The sequence below is a fragment of the Agelaius tricolor genome, unplaced genomic scaffold (genome assembly GCF_023055355.1).
Source record: "Agelaius tricolor isolate 1412-34295 unplaced genomic scaffold, bAgeTri1.0.p SCAF_8, whole genome shotgun sequence".
Lineage (NCBI taxonomy): Eukaryota > Metazoa > Chordata > Aves > Passeriformes > Icteridae > Agelaius > Agelaius tricolor.
The window spans coordinates 1,971,534-1,993,714 of NW_027269268.1; the positions used below are offsets into that span (position 1 = coordinate 1,971,534).

At 46.3% G+C, this 22,181-nt stretch overlaps 1 protein-coding gene across 1 annotated transcript in view; it reads right to left on the reverse strand.

The window, feature by feature from the left end:
- The window catches only part of FRAS1 (Fraser extracellular matrix complex subunit 1), a 105,432-nt gene that overhangs the window by 68,722 nt on the left and 14,529 nt on the right, over positions 1-22,181 (reverse strand). The window contains exons 3-6 of the mRNA XM_071431222.1: positions 4,183-4,290; positions 2,780-2,872; positions 1,457-1,616; positions 804-937 (exon numbers count right to left, since the gene is read on the reverse strand). Of these exons, the coding sequence (XP_071287323.1) occupies positions 804-937; positions 1,457-1,616; positions 2,780-2,872; positions 4,183-4,290 (495 nt within the window). The remainder of the gene's footprint in view (positions 1-803; positions 938-1,456; positions 1,617-2,779; positions 2,873-4,182; positions 4,291-22,181) is intronic.

Sequence of the window (22,181 nt, forward strand, 5' to 3'; positions counted from 1 at the left end):
TGATTTGCCCAGAGTCTGGAGTACTGTGAACAGTTTGCTGCTTTTCCTAACCCTGTGTTAATGCTCTGTAGAGTCTTGTAGGGTTTTGGCTGTGGTGATCCCTGCATAAATGCTAAAAACTCATCACTTGTCCACAGTAAAGACCTTGGAGACAGCAGTTTCCCTGTTCTCCTAACTAGACTAAAACCATGAGCTTGCCTAACTCCTCTTCCCAGTTTTGTTGTTTTCTAAACACAAACAGACAGAAGGAACACTGCTCTGAGACTTTTCTTTCAGCTCAAGTTGCCTTGTATTTCTGAAGGCAAAAGGGGAATTTAATCCACAGTTGACTACTCTCAAATGCACTTCTAGAGTTCTTGTACAAAAAAAAACAGTAAGGAGATCTGCAGATCAAGCTTTCCAGCTGCAAACCAAACATTGAAATTTGTAAAGTTAAACCCCATTATAAATCTTGTGTTTTCATTCCTTCACTCAACAGAAATAAAAACATTTCCTGATCAACTCCAAATCAATTTTTTTGAGTGGAAAACAAAAAGCAGTTGCTTTAGACAGAATTTTTGCCTAATTAACCAGCAAAGGGATGATAAAAATGAAATTATGGGGAAAGAAAGTATTAGGGAACAGACACACAGGCTTTACCATCACTCCACACCATTTCTGCAGGTCAAATATCTCTTTTCCAAACCACCCACTTGTCACCCAGAAGCTTTGCTTGCTAATTTGTTCCCCAGCATGAGAAATGCATGCTGCCCACAGAAAAGGAGGTGCTGAGGAACATTCCCAGAAGGCTGGAGGGTCCTGACCTGGCTGCAGAGCAGAGGCTGGCAGGAAGCTGTGGAGCACTGAGCTGCACCATCCCTGCAGACACACCTGGAGCACCGACCCAGGCTCCAGCCCTCTCCATCCTGGAACACGTGGCCATCAAAGGAGCAAGGCTCTTAGGGACAGGAAAACAAGGAGGAGGTTTATTTTCCAATGCCCTTTCATCCCTTTCTGTCACCCATAGTTAAAACACAGCTCCTGTGCGTCTCAGAATTCCAAACTGCAGTTTGCCAAAGCAGGTTAAGAGGGCAACAATTCCCCCAGTTTCCAAGGGGCTTGTGAGTTAAGAGCTCTGGATGCACCACTCCCACTGAGACTCTACAAGGAAAGGCACCCAACAGCTGAAGAAGCATTTCTGGAACTTGCAGTCCAAGTGCACAGGAAATACCTGAGGTGTCTTTCCCAATTTTAATCTCCAAAAGGAGGACAACATTAGGCACATCTGGTCCCTGCTTAAAGCTTGCCCCCACCTCTTGGCCCATGGGTGAAGCCATTAAAAATGTAAAGATGGCAGCAGGAGAGAAGGGGAATTACAAGACATGCCTCCGGTGTGTCCCCAACAAAACTGCACAAGAACAGAAAAGCTTTCCAGATTTGGGGCTAAAAGGAGGTTCTGAGCTCAGACAGTACTCACCACCAGGGCCCACACATCTGGGACAGCAGGAGCCCTGGGCAGTGTCCTGCAGCTCTCCTTGGCCACAGGTGCGGGCTGGGCAGGTCCTGGGGCTGCAGGTCACCTTCCCATGGGCACAGGAGCACCGTACACATCCCGAGCTGGCCCACTGCGTGCCGTGCTGCACACAACACAACCAAGGGCACAGTGAGAGCTGGAAATAAGCCTTGTCCCTTTTCAAGTTCCTCCTCTCTGCAGGATGAGGCTTGGCACTGATAAAAAGTGGTTTTCTGACCACATGGCAGCAGGATTGGGATGTGAAATGCAATTGAGGTACGAATACATCCATATCTTTTTTGTGGGGATGCCTGTCCAAAGAACAGGCTCAAAAAGAGCCAAAAGACAAAAGCTGCAGCAGGAGAACAGCACAGGAAAATGCAGAGATAGCACATGAAGAAATTTAATGTATTATGATAAAACATAGTGCCACCAAATGACAGGCCCAAAGAAACATGAGAAGAGGATGGGTGTGCTACCCCTCCTGTTCCAGCTTTTGTTTAGCTTGTACCAGCTTCATGCTGGCCATGCCTCATGCTGGAACAGAGGGTTTCAACATCCATCTCAGGTGTGGAGAGCACAGCCCTCCAATATGCACAGCCCTGCAAATATGTCTGGGCATTTTAGCATATTTCTTGAGATTTGGACCTGACTTGCCTCTTGTCAAACAGAAAAGTCTGTGAGAGACCACACATAGGACTTGAGTTTGCTGTAAAGCCATTTTTCTACATTTGCCAGTTGTTTGACATGATTCATTAACTACTACCCATGAATCTTGATTTTTTTCCTCATCTCCAGACACTTATTCTGATTGTTTTGGCCTTGCAGCCCCCCTGGGTGAAACTACATCCCAGAACCTGCTCTGTGAATAATTCAGGATTACAGAACACAGAACCCAGGTGGCAGAGCAGCAATCAATCTCTGGCAGCATAGGTGGCTGCTGAGAGGAAAGCTCCTCTGAGCACAGCTAAGATGTCAATCTCTCTGTGTTTTGCTCCCCTTCTGATGGTACTGCACTGCCTCAGCCAAGCACAGAAACAGCAAAGGGAAGGAATAAGTGGGGAAATTTCTCCCATTAAGCCACACAGGACACACAACTGCTCAGCAACTGCAAACCCTGCTGACCAAACTCCTGCTAAATTCCACTCTCTGGCAGTGACAGGATATACTTGCAGAGATCCATCCTTCCCCTGCACACCAGCTCAGTAGCCTCCACTGGCTGCAGCAAACAGGGAGCTAAAACCAGGTAAGGATGGTCCCTGCTGAGGCAGTGGACAGGGCACTCACGCTGTGGATCTGTCCCTCGTGCTGGCAGAATCCTTCAGCTCGGGAGGCACACTGGGGGCAGCACTTGTTGGAGGCTATTTGGAGCACTTCTCCCTGAAAAGAGACAGGATTTCAATAAACAGCTGACATCAAACAGGGGATCTAAAATGCAAGTGAAGCCATGAGGCCTGGCTGGACCTGGTGCTCTTAGCTCAGAAAGGAAAGGTTTCAGGTGAAATACAGAATGCTGCTACACTACATTGCCTTGCTGAGAGGTGGCACAGCACTTTGTGTGTTTGACATTGTGCCCTCAAAATAACAGCAGAATTTACACCCCCAAGAGTACAGTTGGGAATTCTTCAGGTGAACCAGTTTTTAAAGAATAAAAAACAAAACTCAAGGTTCTTCACTGAAAGGCCACTGAGAAACATGAGACAGATGTTGCTGAAACAAGATCGGCCATATTTGCATAAATCTCATAATGAGTAGATAAGAAATAAACCATAGAGAAAGATGATGATTTCTGACCTTGCTTTTCTGTTGGTGGTTTAGCCTTGAAGCATGAAAGGATTTTTTTCTTCTGAGATCCTTGGTGATCCTTTTCAATGTTTAAATGACCAGATGTTTTTGGAACACTTAAACATTTTATCTTGGAGATTGCCCATGTCAAGGAGTCACACAGATTCGCTTGACACTATAAACCTATTTCCCTTTATGAGCTTTAAAGTAGCTACCTTTTCATTTATCTGATTTTTATCATTTTATCTAGTGCACTCATTATTACATGTGCTATGACAGCACTTGATCTCCCTCCTCTTTAGCACAAAAATTCCTACTAGTTCAGTCTAGCTTTAATCAATACACAGCAATAATAATGGGGAAAACCAGTAAGAATCAAAATTATTTCCTCATTAGTGCTGTCATATTGGGAAACATTTTAACCTGCTTCACAAAGCCATATAATTATCCTGACAGCCTCTTTAAAACACTCTTTTTCACTGCTATTTGTGCACTCTACCCCAGCAATCCAGATGTTAATGCAAGACCAGTCCCATGGCCAATTAATGAAGACCCAGACAAAGACAAACAGGAGACAAGGAGAGCTCAGCAACCATCACGAGGAAGAAGAAACTGGAGGACAGACAATCTCAGCTCTGTTGTTGCTCAGCAGAGTGGAAAGTGCCCATCTGCACCTCCCAGGGAGCCCCAGCCCCACCTCCAAAAGAAGGGGGGCTCATGCTGGGAGGCTGCAGCCCAGTTCACGGGCTTCCTTTGGGATCAAGCTGCTCCAACACCCGGCCTCTGGCTGCAGGCAAGGGGACAAAGGCTTCCCACACCACGTGCTGTCACTCCAAGGAGTGGACTCCTGAGTGGACTCAGAGCCTGTGCCTGGCTCTGGGCAGCCACAGGCACTCAGCCCTTACCTTCTGGAAGTCACACTGAGGGGCTCTGCAGACTGTAGGCTGGCAGGTGACAACACCGCTCCGGCACCGGCAGTCTTGGCAGGAATCCGGCTTCCAGGAGGTGTTATTCTGCAAAGGAAGTTGGAAACCAGGCCCATGCAGCACAGGGCACGTCCTGTCTTGACAGCACATCTCAAATAGCTCCACAGGGACGGACTGCAACAGAGCCCCCTCCCTCCCACACGCTTCTCAGGCCCTGTGTTGGCACTTGTCACTCAACAGCTTCCAAAACACAGCTGAAAGACAAGGCCATGCAGGGCCAGTCATCAGCTCCAACAGCAACACAATCCAACCTCCAAGAGCCCCAGGTGAGTACAACATCTCTGGAAAACTTCCCTGTGATCAGGCTCACACTGGCCACACTGCAGGGTGGACCCCAGGTGGTGCTGAGGCAGCAGAGGTGGCTTTGAGGCAAAGCCACTCCTGGGGTTTGCTCTACCTGGGCATGTGTATTCCCAAACACCACGGAGGAGACTCTGGCCAAGCAGAGAGCCTGACACATCTGGAAACAGCTGTCACCACCACTCCATCATTGCACCCAGCTGGAACACCCACAGCTAATTCACAAGGGTTTCCACCAGCCGTGCTTGACCCCCTTCCATTCCCTCCCCGCTGAGGTCACGATCCCACGCTGCCTCCACAAGAAAAGGGGAAGAGGAGGATCAGTTTCTCAGCTGAAACACTGTTTGCAGCTAGACAATCCCTGTCGCTGTTGTACAGACAAACACTGGGCTAAACTGGCACCACACAGGATGTTCTGGGTAGGATGGACAGCCCCTAGCCCAGTCATCCAGCCTCTTTTTTAAGGAGAGCAGACCTTGCTGTTCATTTACACCATGTAGCGATTTACCTCAATATACTCACAGTGCTAAGCAGGACTTTGGAAGGATGATTAACAGTTGACTGCCACGAGCACATTTACAGCTAACTACTAAGAGCACATTTACAACTAACTACTAAAACTGTTAAGCATAATGATAAAATACTGAAATGTGCCTTAAAGGCCCATTAGGACACTTAATGAGAGAAAAAAATATCCTGAAAAACCAGACCACTTGCTCAGGCACTTCAAGAACATCAATCTGCAAATAGTGGGATGGCCAAAAAATATTGAAAAAAAAAAAATCCTTGGGTCTCTGCCCTGCTTTCCAAAAGCATTTCTCCCACATCAGTGGCAGTGCTGACCTTAGAAGGTGCACAGCCCCTGGGCAAGGAAAAGAGGGATGGTAATTCCTGCTCAGGAACACAGCTGGCTCTCCCCTGGCTCACATAGGGCTGCAGAACAGAAACCCTGACACCATCTCTGCCAGCAGATTGATGGTGCAGTTAGGGAAGAAATGAAGGTTAAGTGATGTGTGTGCCAAGCTGTAGCTAACACACACACTGGAGTTAACTCATCCTGCTGGCTTCAGCAGAGCTCTGTGCTGGAAAGCTGGCAGGGAAGGCAGCCACAGGGTAACCAGGAGTGGGAAGGGAGGGGACAGACTCAGTGCCCCATCCTTTGGTTCTCCTAAACCTTCACCTCTGATCTCTCCTGCTTAGTAAATCTTTTAAAAAAGGAAAATAATTTTCACCGTGGAATAATAACCAAAGGAACCTCACGGCACAATGTCAGCACAGAGCCACCCTTATTCACATTTTGAGACTTAAATGCTCAGGTTTGTGGTAAGAAAACCCCTCTTTGCTCTTCTTCCTCCCCTGGTTTCTATCATTGCCCAAGCAGGCTGACTCCTGTCTGTGGGCTCAAATCAGCTGCTTCTAAATTCCTTTTGCCAGGTACAGGATCAAAACCAACACTTCCCTGCAGAGTTTTAAAAAATTCATTATCTAGTTAATAGTCAGGAAAGTACCACCTGATCTGTTGGGATATGAGAGTCTTCCAAGCACTTCACGGGTCTCAGTGTCCAGGTCTTTGGACAATTCAACATTTAGCTTAGGATTCCTGGCAGCAGACCTAAAGTGTCCAATTCAGAAAGTCTGGATCCCACCTGTCCTGTTGTGAGGCTTTGCTGGTGCTCACCCAGCAGGCACAAGGACACCTCAAAGCTCCCAGGCAATACAGTTCCAAATATAGAGCAAGACTTTGCAGTAGACACCCAAAGAACTGCTGGAAACCTGCCTGGCATCTTCTCCAAGGCCCTGCACCTCAGTGGACAAATTATCTGCTGCAATCTAAGTGCTGGATTCCAATCCTGTTGAGAGTGTATTTTTCTCAATGACAATTTCAGGGGCTTTTTCCTTACCAGTACTAATATAATTAACAGTATAAATAATGAAATACCATGCAGAGAGTGCTTGAAGATGGAAAGGATTCCTTAAACGCCAAGCAGTGCCATTATAATTTATTAATTCCCTGGATTTCCCTACATCAAAAGAAGAAACGATACCTAATTCAACTGAATTTTAAAACACCATGCTGCAAGAAGAGATACATCTACATTACTTGGGCAAGCCTGCAGAACAGGGGCCAAAAAACCAAGAAATACTCCCAAACCTTTTGAGCCTGCAGATAGCCAGACCAAGACAAAATGAGATAAAACTGGAGACACAGGAGCACAGCGTCCTGGGTTTGGAGAATACTGATGAGGATTTAGAAAAAGATAAAAGAAGGAGGCAAGAACACAACAAGCAGTAAAAGCAAAGAAAAAGCTACAAAGAGCAGGCATGGAGCAAAGGGAGCCCAGAGCAGCTGTGAGTGCTCCTGGTTTGCTGCTGTCACCCTGTCACATTAACCAGAGCACAGAAAGACCTAAATCTCTTGGACCACTGCTTTTTCAACTGGCGATCGGAACTTCAGACAGCTGCACCTGTCCCTCCTCGACCTCAACAACAAAAACAACCCACCCCACCCAACAAATCACAAATAACCAGTCTGCTATTAATATGTGAAAAGCCTCAGTAATTTATTCAGGATATTGTCACACCAGATAACAATGTGTGAGCTATTCTGGTGCAGCGACAGGGGAAATAAGAAGCACACAACAGCTGGTTTGCATCCTCTTATGGCTCCCTGGAAACATCCAGTCCATGCCTAAAATGTCCTTGGGTGCTGGGGTGTCCCCTGCAGCACGCAGGACCTGTGAAGCCGGTCACTGGGGTGCTGGCATCGCTGCAGTTGCTAAGCAGGGTGAAGGCAGCAGAGCACAGCTGCAGCCTTTGTGCCAGCCAGGGGTCGAGCTGCAGATTTGTGCTGTCACTGCAAAAACGAGGGGGTTGCTGCTTGTCCTGTACCCCACCAATCACCTGATGGTGATCAGGGGTCTGGAACACCTCTCCCACGAGGAGAGACTGTGGGAGCTGGGCCTGGTTAGCCTGGAGAAGATTGAGAGGGGATCTCATCAATCCATACAAGTATCTCCAAGGTGTGCCAATTTTTGGTGTGCCCAGTGACAAGAGAAGAAGCAGAAGCCATAAACTAAAACCCAAGGAGTCCCACCTCACCATGAGGAAGAGCTTCTTTCCATGAGAGTGGCAGAGCACGGGAACAGCTGCCCGGGGACGAAACGCACCCAGACCCATCCCTGTGTAACCTGTTCCAGGTGACCCTGCCTGGGCTGGGGGGTTGGACTGGGTGACCTGCAGAGCTCCCTTCCACCCCCAGCTATTCTGGGATTCTGTGGTTAACTCTCCCAGAGGCTGCTCTGCCCCAGACTCTGCTTTGGGGAGCAGGGAGCTGAGAAACCCCTGGGAGAGAAACCACGGGGAGAAACCCCTGAGGGAGGTCCAAGTCCGAGTGCCAGGTGGGATTTACCTCCCAAGTCGTTCCTGTGCCAGAGACAACTGAGAACAGGCAGGGATTGAGTGTCTCAGAGAAGGAATTCCAGGCTGGTCTGTTGAAACGGCAGGCAGAGCCCGGAGCAATTACACTTTTGGTAACAATTACCAGCATCACCCACCGGCTGCCAGGCGAGGAGCCCTGGCAGCACCGCTTTCATTTGTCATTTCCACTTCAATTACCTGACAATGCCAGAAAATTGGCAGGAGAAGCCCCAAGGAGGGGGAAGCACAGAGAGCACTGCATGGTCTATGGGGATACCCATTAGTGGAGCAATGAGGAGATGAAAGCAATTCAGAGACACATAAAGGAGTCCCAATGTCCACTGGGTTTGGATTTGATGTTTTATCTCTGGCAACGGGGAGCTGTTGCTCTGCTGAGTGTGTTTTTTAGATCTGGTATTTGCTGGCAGATAATAGAAATTCCTTGACAAGGGGGTTTTAATGGGCTAGTTCCAGAGTGCCCACAGCCAGAGAGCAACACGGGAACAACAGGGCTCGGGAATCACACGAAAATTCAGCTCCTCTCAGTGGAAACAGCTTCAGTCCTATGTCCTAGGAGAGCACAGAGCAGCTAAGGTAAAGCACAGGGCTTGATTAACAGCACAGCAACACGAACACACTGTTCCAGGAATGGGAACCAGCTCTCCCCTTCTTCCAGTCAGGGAATTAAGAAGTTACATAAAGTAAAACAAGGTACTGTTTTCACAGTTCAACAGTCTGCCACGTTTTCCAACTGTGAAAATCTTTCACCAGTTGTACCAGCCTCGTAAAAATCAAGAGTCTAAAAATAACATTTCCCACCAGCCCTGAGATATTTTAGGGATATGATATTCCAAAATATTCTTCAAATACTTAGGTACTGTTGTAATCTTCATCCTATCTTTCACACAGACACCAGGAAAGGGCTCCAAATTAACCAAATGCACTATGTAAAACTATGGTTTCAAATTATTGGTTCTAACCAGGATTTAAATCAGCACACAGAGCTCTTTGTTCAATATTTTGGGAGCAGCAGTGTTCCTGTAGAAAGGTTAATGTCTTTTGATTTGCCACTATTAGATTTACCCAAAACAACTTGCAGCCTCTTTGCAAACTTTATTCTCACATTAAATCAATCTATAATGGATTAGATAACTAAAACAATTACTATTTTCTCCCATCTTCTTATGCTGCAGATTTTTTCCATGCCCAGTTGTGTGTTTTGATGAACAGCACACACCAGAAATTCTCCTCAGCATGCAGGAATAACATTTGGGGTCCTCCTACTGGTTTTTCTCCCCTTTGCCCAAGTAGCTCCTAACCTGCCAACTGGCAAATTTCAAACATCCTGCCCCCAAAATGACTTCTGAGTGGATATCAAACTGTTAATGGATGTCAAACCCAAAGTGCTTGACTGAACAGCTGTGGAAAAGAAGAGAGGCAAAGGATTAATTTAATCTAAACTAGATCACAGCTTTAATGATAGCATTTATTACAGCATAATGGCTACTTCTGGAGCAGCAGGGGTGCCCATCTCTGCTCTGTGATGCTCTGGATGTTCAGTCCCCTTCAAGTGATGCTGCTTGCTCCAAACTTGAACCTGGGAGAGTCACCAGGACACCAGCAGCCAACAGCCAGTGACAGATGTGTCGAATGGTGAAGTGAGACTGCCAGGGGGATGGGGGATTTCAATTAGAAATGCAGGTTATGGGGGGACAAATGCTGCCATGTTAACTGCATCATCTCAGCCAGGGCAGAGTGAACAAGACAGACTAAGCCTTTTACCCCTTTGGTAACAACAATAACAACAACAACAACAACAAAACAAAAAAAAAAAAAAAAAAAATCCCATCAGGCCATGAAAATCCTTGCAGCTGATTCAGCAGAGGAAGGAAATTTCCTTCAGTACCAGTCATGGCCCTCAGAAGCTCTGCACCAGGTGAAAGGTAACTCTAATTCTACTTCTTGAAGGCAACAATCCACTCCTGAGCAATTCTGCGAGCCATGTCAGCAAATGTAGAGCTATCTCCAGTTCCAGGCTGGATATTTAGGAAGTGTCCTTTCCAAGCAAGGAATTATACACCTCAAATCCTACTGTTGTCACTGTGGGTCCAAGGACAATAATGTCCCTTCCAGCCCCCAGAAAATACAGCCCTTTATGTCCTTATCTTTCATCTCAGCTCCCTGGGCAGCAGATTAATAAAGTGGTTCTCCCTTCCCTTCCAAAGGGAAAGAGGACCCCTGCACAGTCATTAATCTTGGAGAGCAAAGGCTTCACACTAAAGAGCAAAAATGATGAAGAAAAGCCTGTAGAACAAGGAAATGTGCAGAGTGTCCTCACGTCCTCTAGAATTGTTTCCAGTATGGCTCTGGTTCACTGGGAGCTGCTGAGATTCAACAAGGTGACATGTTGAATGTCCAAAACCAAATGGAAATAATGGCAGCAGAAAGTGGGTGAAACCTCAGTGCTTGACTCAAACACATGCTCCTTGCTGTCTTCTCTTACAAATGAGTCAATTAATTGACTCTGGCACATAGAAACTACAGGCCCAAAAAACAAAATCAGGTTTAAAATATCCTGAAGAGGGCAAAGATGATAGATGTGTTTGTGTGCTTCAGTGCTGTGAAGTGGGATCAAGTTCATTGGGATCAAGAGGGACAGCATGGGGGGAAGAAGGGAAGAAGTTAAGCAGCACAGTCCTTGGCATTCACTGGGTCACACGTGCTTTAAAAATTATCATTATTTTTTTACAGTGACAACAAAAGCCCACCAAACAGCTGAGGAGAACTACAGCAAATTGCCCCTCTCTCTATGAAATGAAAATGCCAGGGCTACAAAAGCTTATCCTGTCCAAGAGTGGTGAGCAGACTGAGGGAGAGGAGGCAAAACTTGTGGAATAACACGAACAGGGAAGCAGCCATGGCCAGAAGGTGCAGGGGAGGAAAAAGTAACTCCAGGGCTGGAAAGGCTGGTCAGATGAATTACAAACCATGGCTTTCCACAGAAGAAGGCATAAAAAGCAGCTCTGTGAGGCATTGAAACTCCCTCCTGTGAGGCAGATAAAAGATGGACAGATAAACAGGGCATGGGTTGGACTCACCAGGAGAAGTACCAGTCTATTAATTAGCATGATTGGCCATCAGTCAGAAATAAATCATATTATCCATTGCTAAGTGGCAGCATTCAGCAGGAAACAAATTGCACGTCTCTGAGCTCATGCTGGAACAGTTCCTTTTGCTTTCATTATTCAGAAGCACTGTGTGTAAGGTCATGGCAAAAAAAAATATTTATTTAAAATTGAAGCCCTGTAATCCTCTCTAAAGCATATTTATTTTTTCAATGCACACCACCATGAATCTGGACCTGATTTCCAACACAGTGCCAGGGAGATGTCAGGAGTTGCTCTGGAAATTACCACGATCCATACCTGGAGCATCTCTCCAATTTGTTCCCTTTACCCTTCTATAGAAAAACTGATTTTCCAAAATTTGACTGTCCACAGGAGAAGAAAGCTCAAGGACCAAGATTGCCATAATCTCTAGAGCTCCTGCACATGAATTTTTGTCTCTCACCCCCTTCTCAGTACTGAACATCTCTCTCAGAATAAATCTTGGAACAATTTACACAGCAAGCCCGTCATGGGGGCTGCAGCAGCAAGGCTAAGCGGGAGCACATGCAGAAACACTTATTTAGACTCTTGAAAGCAGACTGGGGGGTTCCTAAATCTCTCCAGTGCTCATCGTGTAAAACAGGGACAGTTTTATATCAAAGCACTTGGCTCCTTCACTGTAGTGATGTCTTAATCTACAGAAGCTGCTCCATGAAATATTTAGCAGAGGCAAAGCATATGCATCCCTTAAGTTCAGGCTGAGGAAGAAAATGCATCTTCCCTCCATCCTGAGGCAGCAAGAATGGGCTGGGTACACCAGGTAATACCTGAGAAAGTGCTTTTGTTAACCATTTTAACTCTCCCTCTTTAATAAGCTTGCAGCAGTGCTTGGTAATGTGTTTTCTGGCTCACATGAAGCCTCAGGGATCACTGTCCACACAGATTCAGTGAAAGGAGGAGCAGAGGGCTCTGCTCACATCCCTCTCCATGCCATGGATATTTGCCAGGCTGAAGATTGCTCCCTGACATGGTGTGAGCCAATTCCTGTTAGGCTGCTTCACGCTTGGTTAGAAATAATTGCTGCCTCATTACAAATTTAATCATGACACTGTGATATGGCAGAACTCTTCCTTGCAATCTCCTTCTCTTCCTTCTTGAAGATAATGTGAAACAGATTGACCACTAGGCAGCTTAGGTATTTTTAATTTTATTTTTTTTACCTCCTCAAAGAAGGAAATCCCTTTTTCCAACATTTTGTTCATGCAGTTCTACATGGCTTCAGAAACATATCACAATGCCTTTAACTCCAGGTTCCTGCAGGATCCTTGGGTTTTAAGTTTTTATTCATCTGCATCTACTTGGAGAAGGTCTCAAAGTAGAAGAGTCCCACACTTGAGGGCTTGCCTGTTCCCTGAACGATTCACAGCTTCCCTGAAGAATGCAGAGATTTAGGAAAAGTGGCACAGGAAACACTCGAGGGAAGTGTCCTCTCTACTGAATGGGTCAGGAAGGAAAAGCCCTGGATGGAGAAGGAGAGGTTCCCCTGTAACACAGCTGTAAAACCTGGGAGATGATTCCACACTCTCCTTTCCCCACCTTAACCCCCTCTGTGCCATGACTGTAGCTGATGCCATCACCAGCCTGGCACCTTCCTAGAGCTACAGCAATCCCACACCAGGGATGAATGGGATCCATCTGATTGCAGGGATCAACTCAGTTCTAAGGAAGAAGCCCTCCAGAGCAAAAGCAGGGTAATCCCCCTTGCTGCACAAGACTTACTTCTAAGAACATTGCAGCAAAGCACAAAGGAACATTCCCAGAACTACAAGTACTTAGAGCAGCTCCAATCACAATCCTGGTTTCAGTACACCCATCTCTCCTGAAGATCTTGGTGGTGGGAATTCCCATCAGCAAGGCCTTGGTGCTTCCAACACTTTCAGGTGTCTCCCTGCCTGTTACTCCCTAGGCTTTCAAAACCAGCAGCATGTAAACAAAGCACAACCTGATACCAAAAAAGAGTAGGGGATTTAGAAAAATACTCTGCTGTATTTTTCCTTCCTCCCCTTTCCCTCTTTTTTTCCCCCTCAGCAAAATAAAAAAACTGAGCTGGGAGATTGGATGCTATGAATTAACTTTCTTTCCTGCACAGCTCTTCCACTACTCTGCACTGGCACCCTTCCCAGAGGTCTGTGCACACCAGCGTGGATGGATGGCTTTTCCAAACACCTGCATCCATCATTTCATTTGACCTCCAGAGGCCACATTCTTCCCTGCATCTTTAGTTACTTTTATCTTAAAAAGAAAAAAGGAAAGCAATGTGGGTCACCAGAGTGAAGCTGGCAGCAGGCTCCCTCCCTTCCTGCCTGCAGGGAAACATCCCTGGCTGCCTGGGTCAGTGGTGCCTGGCTCAGCCACAGCTCCTGCACTGCACCAACCCAGAGGAGAGCCTGCCCCAAAACACAGCCTTCACCTTACGCCTGATGTTCCCCTCTCAGGGCCATGAGGAATGTTGTTTCAGGCTCTGGAAAGAAACTGCCATCATGTGCAGCCCTGGTGAGACAGCCCATTTTTCAGGAGCTTGGGAACACAAAGTATTTCAGTGTTCTTTTCTACAGTGCAGTAAATATTGCACTTGGAATCCACCTGACAGCTGCTTAAGTCCTGCTAGGAATGCAACCTTCAGCTTCTGGGAACTACTGCTGTGCCTGCCCCAGCCCTGGAAGTGTTCAAAGCCAGGTTGGATGGGGCTTGGAGCAACCTGGTCTAGTGGAAGGTGTCCCTGCCCATGGCAAGGGGCTGGAAATGGCTGAGCTTTAGATCACTGATGTCATTTATGACTGTTTCCTATTTCTAGGAAAACACAGAAGTCCTTGCACAAGGGGATGTTGAACAGAGGATGTGCAGTGACAGGTGAGTGGGAAGTGGCTGCATTATCACCTTCCAGGACAAACCTGCTAAAACAGCAGCCAAACCCAGCAGGAATTGCAGGCATCCAGCATCCTCTCCTCAAAACACACACCAGAGAGCCTCACACTGAGGGGAGGCTCCTAAAAACAAAGAGGAAAGCAAGCCTGCAACTCTTTTTAACACAGCACACTAAAGATCCTCCAGCTTCCCCTCACCTTCAAGAGGCCAGTGGAAGATGTTTGATGAAAGCCTCAAGACAGTCAGGGCCCTCCCTGCAAAAGCAGATTGCTCCAGGGAAATCCCAAATCCCTCAGCCCATAACAGCTCCCACAGGGCTGAGACACTGAGACAGCCAAGACACTGTGTTCTTGGAAATGAGGATGTACAAAGGCAGAAAGAATTGCATCACCCCCTGTTAATGTGCAGAACTTTCCCTCCCCACGATGAGGAACAGAGAGAGGCAGAATTTCAGAGCCTAGCTCGGAGCACACTTGACTTGAAAAGAAGCCAACCCATGGATGTTTTTCCCTCCCCTTGCCTGGATGATTAACCTGGGCACCACTCCCACATCTGCAGACAGAGCACAGCGAGACTGAAGTGCCCATGAGCTACGTGCACAAGTCCTGTCATGTCCACCCCACCTTCCCCACCCCAGCATCTGCACTGGAAAAATAGAGGTTTGTACCTAAAGAGAGCTCTCCTCTCAGGGACAAGGAGTAGCCACCCCACTGGAGCTTTTGTAGCAAGCTTATCCAGACATGATCACAGGTGCATTTCCATCTTGGGTCTGCAGGTGTAAGGAAAATGTCATCCATGATGGCAGGGAAAGGATGGGGTTTTCCTCGTGTTGCCATGCTAAAGTGAGCATCTCTATCTCCAGGAGGAAAAAGGAGGAAAACCTGGGGCAGAAGGACAGCAGACAGGCCCCCAGGCTCCTTGCTGGACCTCCAAGCTGTGGCCATGGGAAAGAAGAGGGAGTTGTATTTCCAATAATCCCCTCCAGCCATATCACCTGCTCGGAATCATCAGCACATGGTTCCCCCCACATAGCAGGGGATAAGGAAAGATCACAGAGACTATCCAAACCCCAGAGCCTGCTGGGAATGTTAATCCAGCCTCCTGCCATGACCCCCAGCAGCCCTGCTACGTGCACTCAGGGCAGAGAACTGAAATCCCCATGCCTGGCAAAGGGCTGATTTGGGAAAGAACCAAGGACCTTCAGAAAATCCGCGATGGCAGGAGTTATTTCAAAATGCTTTCCCTACAGGGGAGGGAAGCATTCTCCACATCTTCCTAGAATGTCCTTCTTTCCTGTCATTTCTCCTTTCTTCTCCCTGATATTTTTCCACTTCTTATAGACATCATCCATTACATTCTTAATATTCACCCCCTTTCATATCATTCACCTTTCCCTGCTTGTTTTGGGGGCGGGCTCTGCTAATTGCTGTAACTTCCCAAAACTTCACCAGCTTCACCACTGTGCCATTGTGGCATTCACCAAATTTTGCCATTGTGTTACCATCTCATCATTCAAATCTCTTTACAATTTTTTGCTTATCTTTCAATATTTAAGTTTTTAAACCTTCCCAGAACATAAAGAGACTCTGAAAGGAGATGACATTTTACTGGTGCTTTGAAATACCTCTGAGGAAAAACAGGGTGAAGTATTCCAGTGAACCACCTTGTCTCAAAAAAACACTTGCTTTCTAGACCTAACAGTTTGAAGGAAAATCACTTTAGACAAGGGACAATTTCTTCATGGACCAGAATGTAAAGTAGACCCAAACCTGCCCTTTTTGCTGACCCAAAACCCAAGGACTGCAAGCAATTATTGCTTTCAATGAAAAGACACAGCAGCCAGTGCAATACCAGAAGAAAATCAAAAGCCCACACACCCTTAGGGTAAGAAATAATACCACATTTTCTCTCCAAAATCTCTCCTGTGGATGCTGTGCCCTAATTTTTAGGTGGTCACAAGTCCCATCCCAAAGGCTGAGATTCTGATTTGAGCAATACCAATGTAATGTAAAACAACTTGAATATTTCAGCTGGACGGGGCTGGCAAGTCCCTTCCTTTCAGATGTCATTTAAATTTTATAGAGAGGCATAAGAGAAGTGATTTATGCAACATGGAAGTCCTAGGAGGAGCAGCCTGTCACACACAGTACTCATGCTTTGTCCACTGCTCCAGTGTAACAGCAAACTGCACGAATTCCAAGGAAGGAGAGAGCAGGGAACCTCTCAGGAAACTGGCAGGAAAGCAGAGCTTTCAGTTTCAGAAAGCTGTTAATGAATGATGGCCACTCCTGCTTGGTGACCTTCACAAAACGAGCTGGCAGTGTCAGCTCTACCCCTGCACGGTCACAGGTCTAAATCCCATTGGGATACAAGTGTCCCCTCAAATGGCAATTCCAGCCCAAGAGCCAAACCCCCATTAAGAGGGTGGAGTGATCTTTGATCCCCCCAAAGCACTTTGATCACACAGCCGAAACCTGTGCAAGTTTTGGCTGTGATACGCCCTTTGTTCACAATTTTTTCAAGACAAGTATTAAACACCAATAATTTGCTAGTGTAGGATAACGGAACTTGCTTGATCTCTCCAAAATCTCTGTCTGTGGGAGCCAGGAACATTTGCTGCCAACTTGAGAACCCTGGCTGTTCTGGGCATGAGCAGGGTGCCACACTGAAACTCATCCAAGAGCTATTAGCCCGGAAGGAATTTATGACAGTGAGCAAAACCACCTTCCTCATCAGGAGAAGTATGTCCCTTCACAAAAAACCCGAGAGCAAGACTGTAAAAAGGAGTAAGAGGAGATGCTCCACAATAAATTCTTTAAAAGGGACCAGCTAAAGGCAGAAGGCCATTTCAGTACTTGCCACTGGGCAATCCAGAAATAAAGCCATGGTTCCTCACTGCCCAAACGCTGCAGTGCAGCCAAGTCAGCAGAAACCCACCCTGACTCCACTGTTAGATTTTCTTCCTCTCCCAGCAAAGCAATTATTCCTGCTGGTGTTCGTCCGGGTGAGGTCTCCTCCCTCTGCAGCCGGCTAATGAATCCAAACCAAACCCTGCACTTAACAAAACCCACGTCTGACCTGCATCAAAGCTGTCCCTTGCCCTGCTTTGATTCTCCTGCAGATAAACAAAATAAAACAAGTCTCTGGTCTCATTTCATCCTCTCCCCCAGGCAAGTTGAACTCCGGTCCTGCTAAGGATGGGTGCACTAGAAATGCCCTTGTATAAACATTTGGCTTGTCTCAATTACCCCATCTTTGTGTGTTCAGCATTTTACAGACACATGAGCAAGCACAGGCTTCCTCTCCCCTCCTTGCCGCTTCGCATCTGCTTAAATTCAAGGCAGCCCATCCTTCTGTTAGGAGCGGAGTTAAAACAGGGAAAATGGGGTGTGAAGTGCCTGTTTACATCTCCAGTGACCGAGGGAACCATTACTATCCATCCAGTTGTCACAGACCTTTTCTATCATCTGCTCGGGCCATTAGGATTTCATTCCTTTACACCGCATCCAACAGCCATTTTCTTGTAGGAACCTGCAATTAAGAGCCAGGCACAGCTGCTGAGCCGTGCTCATTCCCATTCCTGTCTGTCAGTGCCAAACGGGCACCTGGAATTCCATCCCAGGGCGCTGGGCCCTGGGTAGGGAGAGAAAGGAGAAGCTGCAGGAACATCTCTCCATCAAACCCCACTGAAAGGACACTGCTCACGCTGCCACAGGCCAGCCCAACTCTGTAGCAAGCCCTTTATCCCCGGCCAAGCAGCAATTCCGGGGCTTCCCAGGCTGCTTTTTCCAAGCAGCTATGGCTTGTTGCCTCCCTCCAGGCAGAGCTGGCAAAAAATAAAGCAGAGTCAACAGTAAATTCAGTGTTGCCCAAAGCAGCAAAATGTGTTCCAGTGGCTAACCAGATCCATCAAACCCTGGATGTCAGTCACTGCTCCCCGTGCAATTCCACCTTCCTGGAAACTCACCCTCAGCAGCAGCATCAGTGTCAAAGCCTCATTAGAAACAACTCTTTTTAATTGCTTTTCATTTCCATGTTTTCCCTAATTAGAGGCATTTTGGAGCTTCACGTAGACCGAGGCAGGTAAGAGGGATGCAAATTAGGACAAGGATTACCCAGAAGGCCAGAAAACCTACTTTAGTCTTTTTAAAGGGAGGAAAAAAAAGGACCCGGCTCCAAAGCACCACCCAACTGTCCTGACATGAGATTTTTTTGGAAATCCTCCCAAAGGATCCATGATTTATAGGGTCTTTTTTACACTTCCCATCAGTGCACCACAACAGGGCTAAGAAGACTCAAAAAATAATGATTTTTTTAAAAAAAGAAAATATACTTAACAGACGCCTCAAGGAGAAACAAATAAACTAATTATCCTCAATACATAAAAATGCTCTTCTTGGAAAATACCTTTCCTGAGCAAGGACAACTCACAGTGATACAGATAAATCCAAACAACAGATAAATCCAAACAAGCAAACTCACAGTGATACAGATAAATCCAAGCAGCAGCAATTAGCAGGAAGTAAATGAGGTGAAATAGATGAACATAAACCCAAGACTGTTTCAGGAATGTTCCTTTTCAAGGCACCTGCAGAAAAGTATTTCTCAGGCTTGACACAGATCTCACCCACAAAATAAATGCCTTGGTAAATAGAAATGTACAGGTGTTACCCAGCAGTAAACTACTTTTTAACTCCAATTTCCCCTCATTTTAGATATAAAGCATGCAAAAAATAAATGCAATGACTAAATGTTTGCACATATGGATCTATCAGTCCTTCCTCCCCCCTGCCCATGTGGACTTCTGGACTGTCAGAATTGGACATGCTTCTTTTAAAAAAAAGCAATTAAGACCTTTCCATCATTGTGGCTCCAGGATTTTCCAGGCAGGCCCATTCAAAGCCTTTTGCAATTTGGCTGGGTCTGGACTTGCACGATTTTCTTATTTTTGGTACCCCATTGGCTGCTTGCCCAACTCCCAGTTTGAGGAAAGCCACATCCCTCCTTCCTGAAAAACAAGTTGACAGAGATCCCATTGACACTGCACTCATCAACTCTGTAAAACTCCTCAGCATTAATCACCCTGAGCACAAAACACACGTGCACTCCTGAGCTGCTCCCAAGGACAAGGGAGCGAAGAACATTTGATTGTTGTGTTGCTTTTCCTACTGCAAGGAGCAGCTTTAGAGGAGGAATGAGGATTCCCTTTAGCAGAACGGCTTGGAAAGGAAAAGAAAAAGACATTTTGCAGCATTTTATGACGAATATAAAAATTCCAGCACTTCCTCTAAGAACATGTGCTGTTCCCACTGATCACAGAGCCTGTGCTGTGTTATCTGATGAAGCCCAAAGGCCAAAATATTTCTCTTCAGCTGCATCTAAACCGTGGGTAACCAAAAGCAATTCCTCTGAGTACTTACCTGCAAGGCAGTGCAGGGGCAGGCTTTTAGTCCTGGATCCCTTAGAGAAGACTTAAAAATGCATTTCAAAACCAAAACTGACTTAATGCCAACATAAAAGTTGAAATATTTTTGCTGCTTGAAATCTACCTTCATTTAAATGGTACTACTTTTTAACTTGCTTCCTACATCAAAAAGAGACACTGGGCAAGACTGGTTTCCTTTTAAGCCCTCCTAAACTGCAAGAGAAAGATTACATTTTCAAAAGTCAGCATTTTCCAAACCAGCTGAGCTAAGTCAAGCTCCTCAGCCTAAATTTATGCATCAAAGTGTTCAGTGCATTCCAAAAGTCCCGTGTTCAGCTGACCATTCACAAGTCCTGTGGAGCCACCACACAGCTAAAACAGCAGAGGAAAGAATCATACCACAGGCAGGATCTCTAAATCCACAGCCTGACTTTAGGCTCCTGATCTTGAAGGAGCTGCCCAAGTCACCTTAAAGCACCCTACATGGACAGGGATCTGGGAGAGGATAGAGAGACAGCAGGGGAAATAATTCAAAAAATATTATTTTGCGAGAAAATAATAGTTTAAAAAAGCACTCCCTTGGGTATTAGATCTTCTGTAGTTCCTTTAAGGACAAGCTACTATCCACTTGATTGTTCAGCCAGGCACAGGGTCACACTGAGAGTGTCTGTAGTGACAAATGTCTAACACAACCCCAACTGTCCAAACAAACAGCTGAACTAAACAAGCACAAAAACTCTGTCACTGGCCACCAAAAGCACTTCAAAGTAGACTCTTGGCTTTTCCTCCCCAGTCAATTCTCCCTGTCTGGAAAAGCTCAGTTCATTTAAGTGGCCTTTCAGTCCCTCACCACGTCAATACCTGAGCTGCCAGGGGTGAAATCACAGGTTGCCGATGAATTAATCCCACTGTGGGATTATGTCATGGACTCTTTCCCCAGAGCAGCCCTCCTCCATGCCCTGATTCCCAGCCCCAGCGCTGCCATCCGTGGGACTCTCTGCTGAGCAGATTTTCACTTGCTAAGTCAGCAGAGATTTATTCACCTTTCCCTGATCCAGGCTGCTGCCTCCTCTGAGGGAGGCAGGGGAATGCCAGCACCCCTTTCTGCAGCAGCACACGAGTCCCTGCGATTCAGAGCAGAATGAAACTGTGAACATCACAGGTGACAGCTGGATGAACTTGCATTTCTCGGACTTTAAATCAGATAACATTGCTTGGAATATTATATCAACATGCAGAAGCTCTTAACTTTCAGATTAAAACACAAACCTGCAGCCAAAATGAGAATCCAGGGCTCCCATAAGCCCTGCACCACATCAGTCCAGCAACCACAGCGGCCACAGCCAAGCTGGTGGTCAATGCTTCCTCCTCTGCCATTGCCACAAGTGGAAAAGAAATGGCCAAATGCACGTGGTGGCAGAATATCAGGAAGGATTGAGCGTATCAGATAAACCAGGATTTGCTGACTAAGAGGAATTCAGCAAGGCATTAGCAGAAAGTTGTTATTATTTCAAGCTACCAAGGCTTTACCAGATAATAAGTTTAAAAGCTTGTGGTTTAAAATTCTACCACTAAAGCACAAGAGGTAGAAGAAATTGCTTCAGTGGATTTAGACACTGAGGATTCTTGTTTTTAACTTCCCACAGAGTATTTTCCTTTTCTACTCTCGTCATCCTATCCCATTTGGCATAGATTACAGCCCTGCTTCAGCATTTGTTTAATGAAGTTTACACAAAATTAGAGGCACTTGATTTAGCTGCCACAGCCACCATCTGTAATTAATCCTCCCAGGAGCCAGGGCGCTGCACAGCTTGTTCCTGCAGCCTTGGTTTCTAATGTGGAACAGGCTTATGCCCTCCATAATTCCGGTCTCCCATCAGTTTTATGCCATCATAACTCCCAGGCATTCATTTGGCCACTCACCCCAGCTGGCGGAGAACAAGAGCCACAGGGACAGGGTGTAAATCAGCTGGATGTTACCAGCAGGTGGGAAGGACGCCTTTGCCTCCTTCCTTTCCCTTTTCCCAGAGCAAGGAATAAAGTAGCACACAGTGATTTGGCCATTTCTGTGTATATTGCTTTTATTCAGGCAAGAGTTACGTGCAAGCAAGACACAGCTTTTAATCCTGGGGCAGGAGGGGGCTTTACCTTCCACTCACACACAAGGAGTATCAATGGAGCAAGACAGAATTCCCTCAGCTTCCACTTAGTTGTGATGTGAAAAGGCAGGAGAGATGAACACTGCACCTTCCCCACAAGGCTGTCCCTGTGCCACTGCACTTCCACAGATCCCACCCCAAAACTGCCTGGTTTGCAATGCAGGGGGGCTGTGCTGCTTGACTCTGCCAATAAATAAATTAGTTCTTGACTCTGGGCCAAAAACTGCAATTTAACAAAAGAGTAACTTTCAGGGGGGGAAAAAAAGCCGGCCATGATTTAAAGATTTCTAGTGATACAGAATAATTCATAGCACACACCAGGAAACAGTTCCAACGATTTCCAATCTCCACATTAAAAGTCTACCTAGTTCCTAGGCTGAATTAATCTAGCTTTCATTTTCTGGCTCCTCCATTCTCTTATGGGTAGAAGAGGTTTATTTATAATAATTTCTGTTCCCTCTGTAGCATTCTACAAATTACTCCTTAACTTTCCCTTTGAGAACTGGTGCAGACAGAGCTCAAGTCCTTTGTAATGAGGAATCATGACCCTCTTCTGGATCTCTTCCATCCCTGTGCATCCCCCCC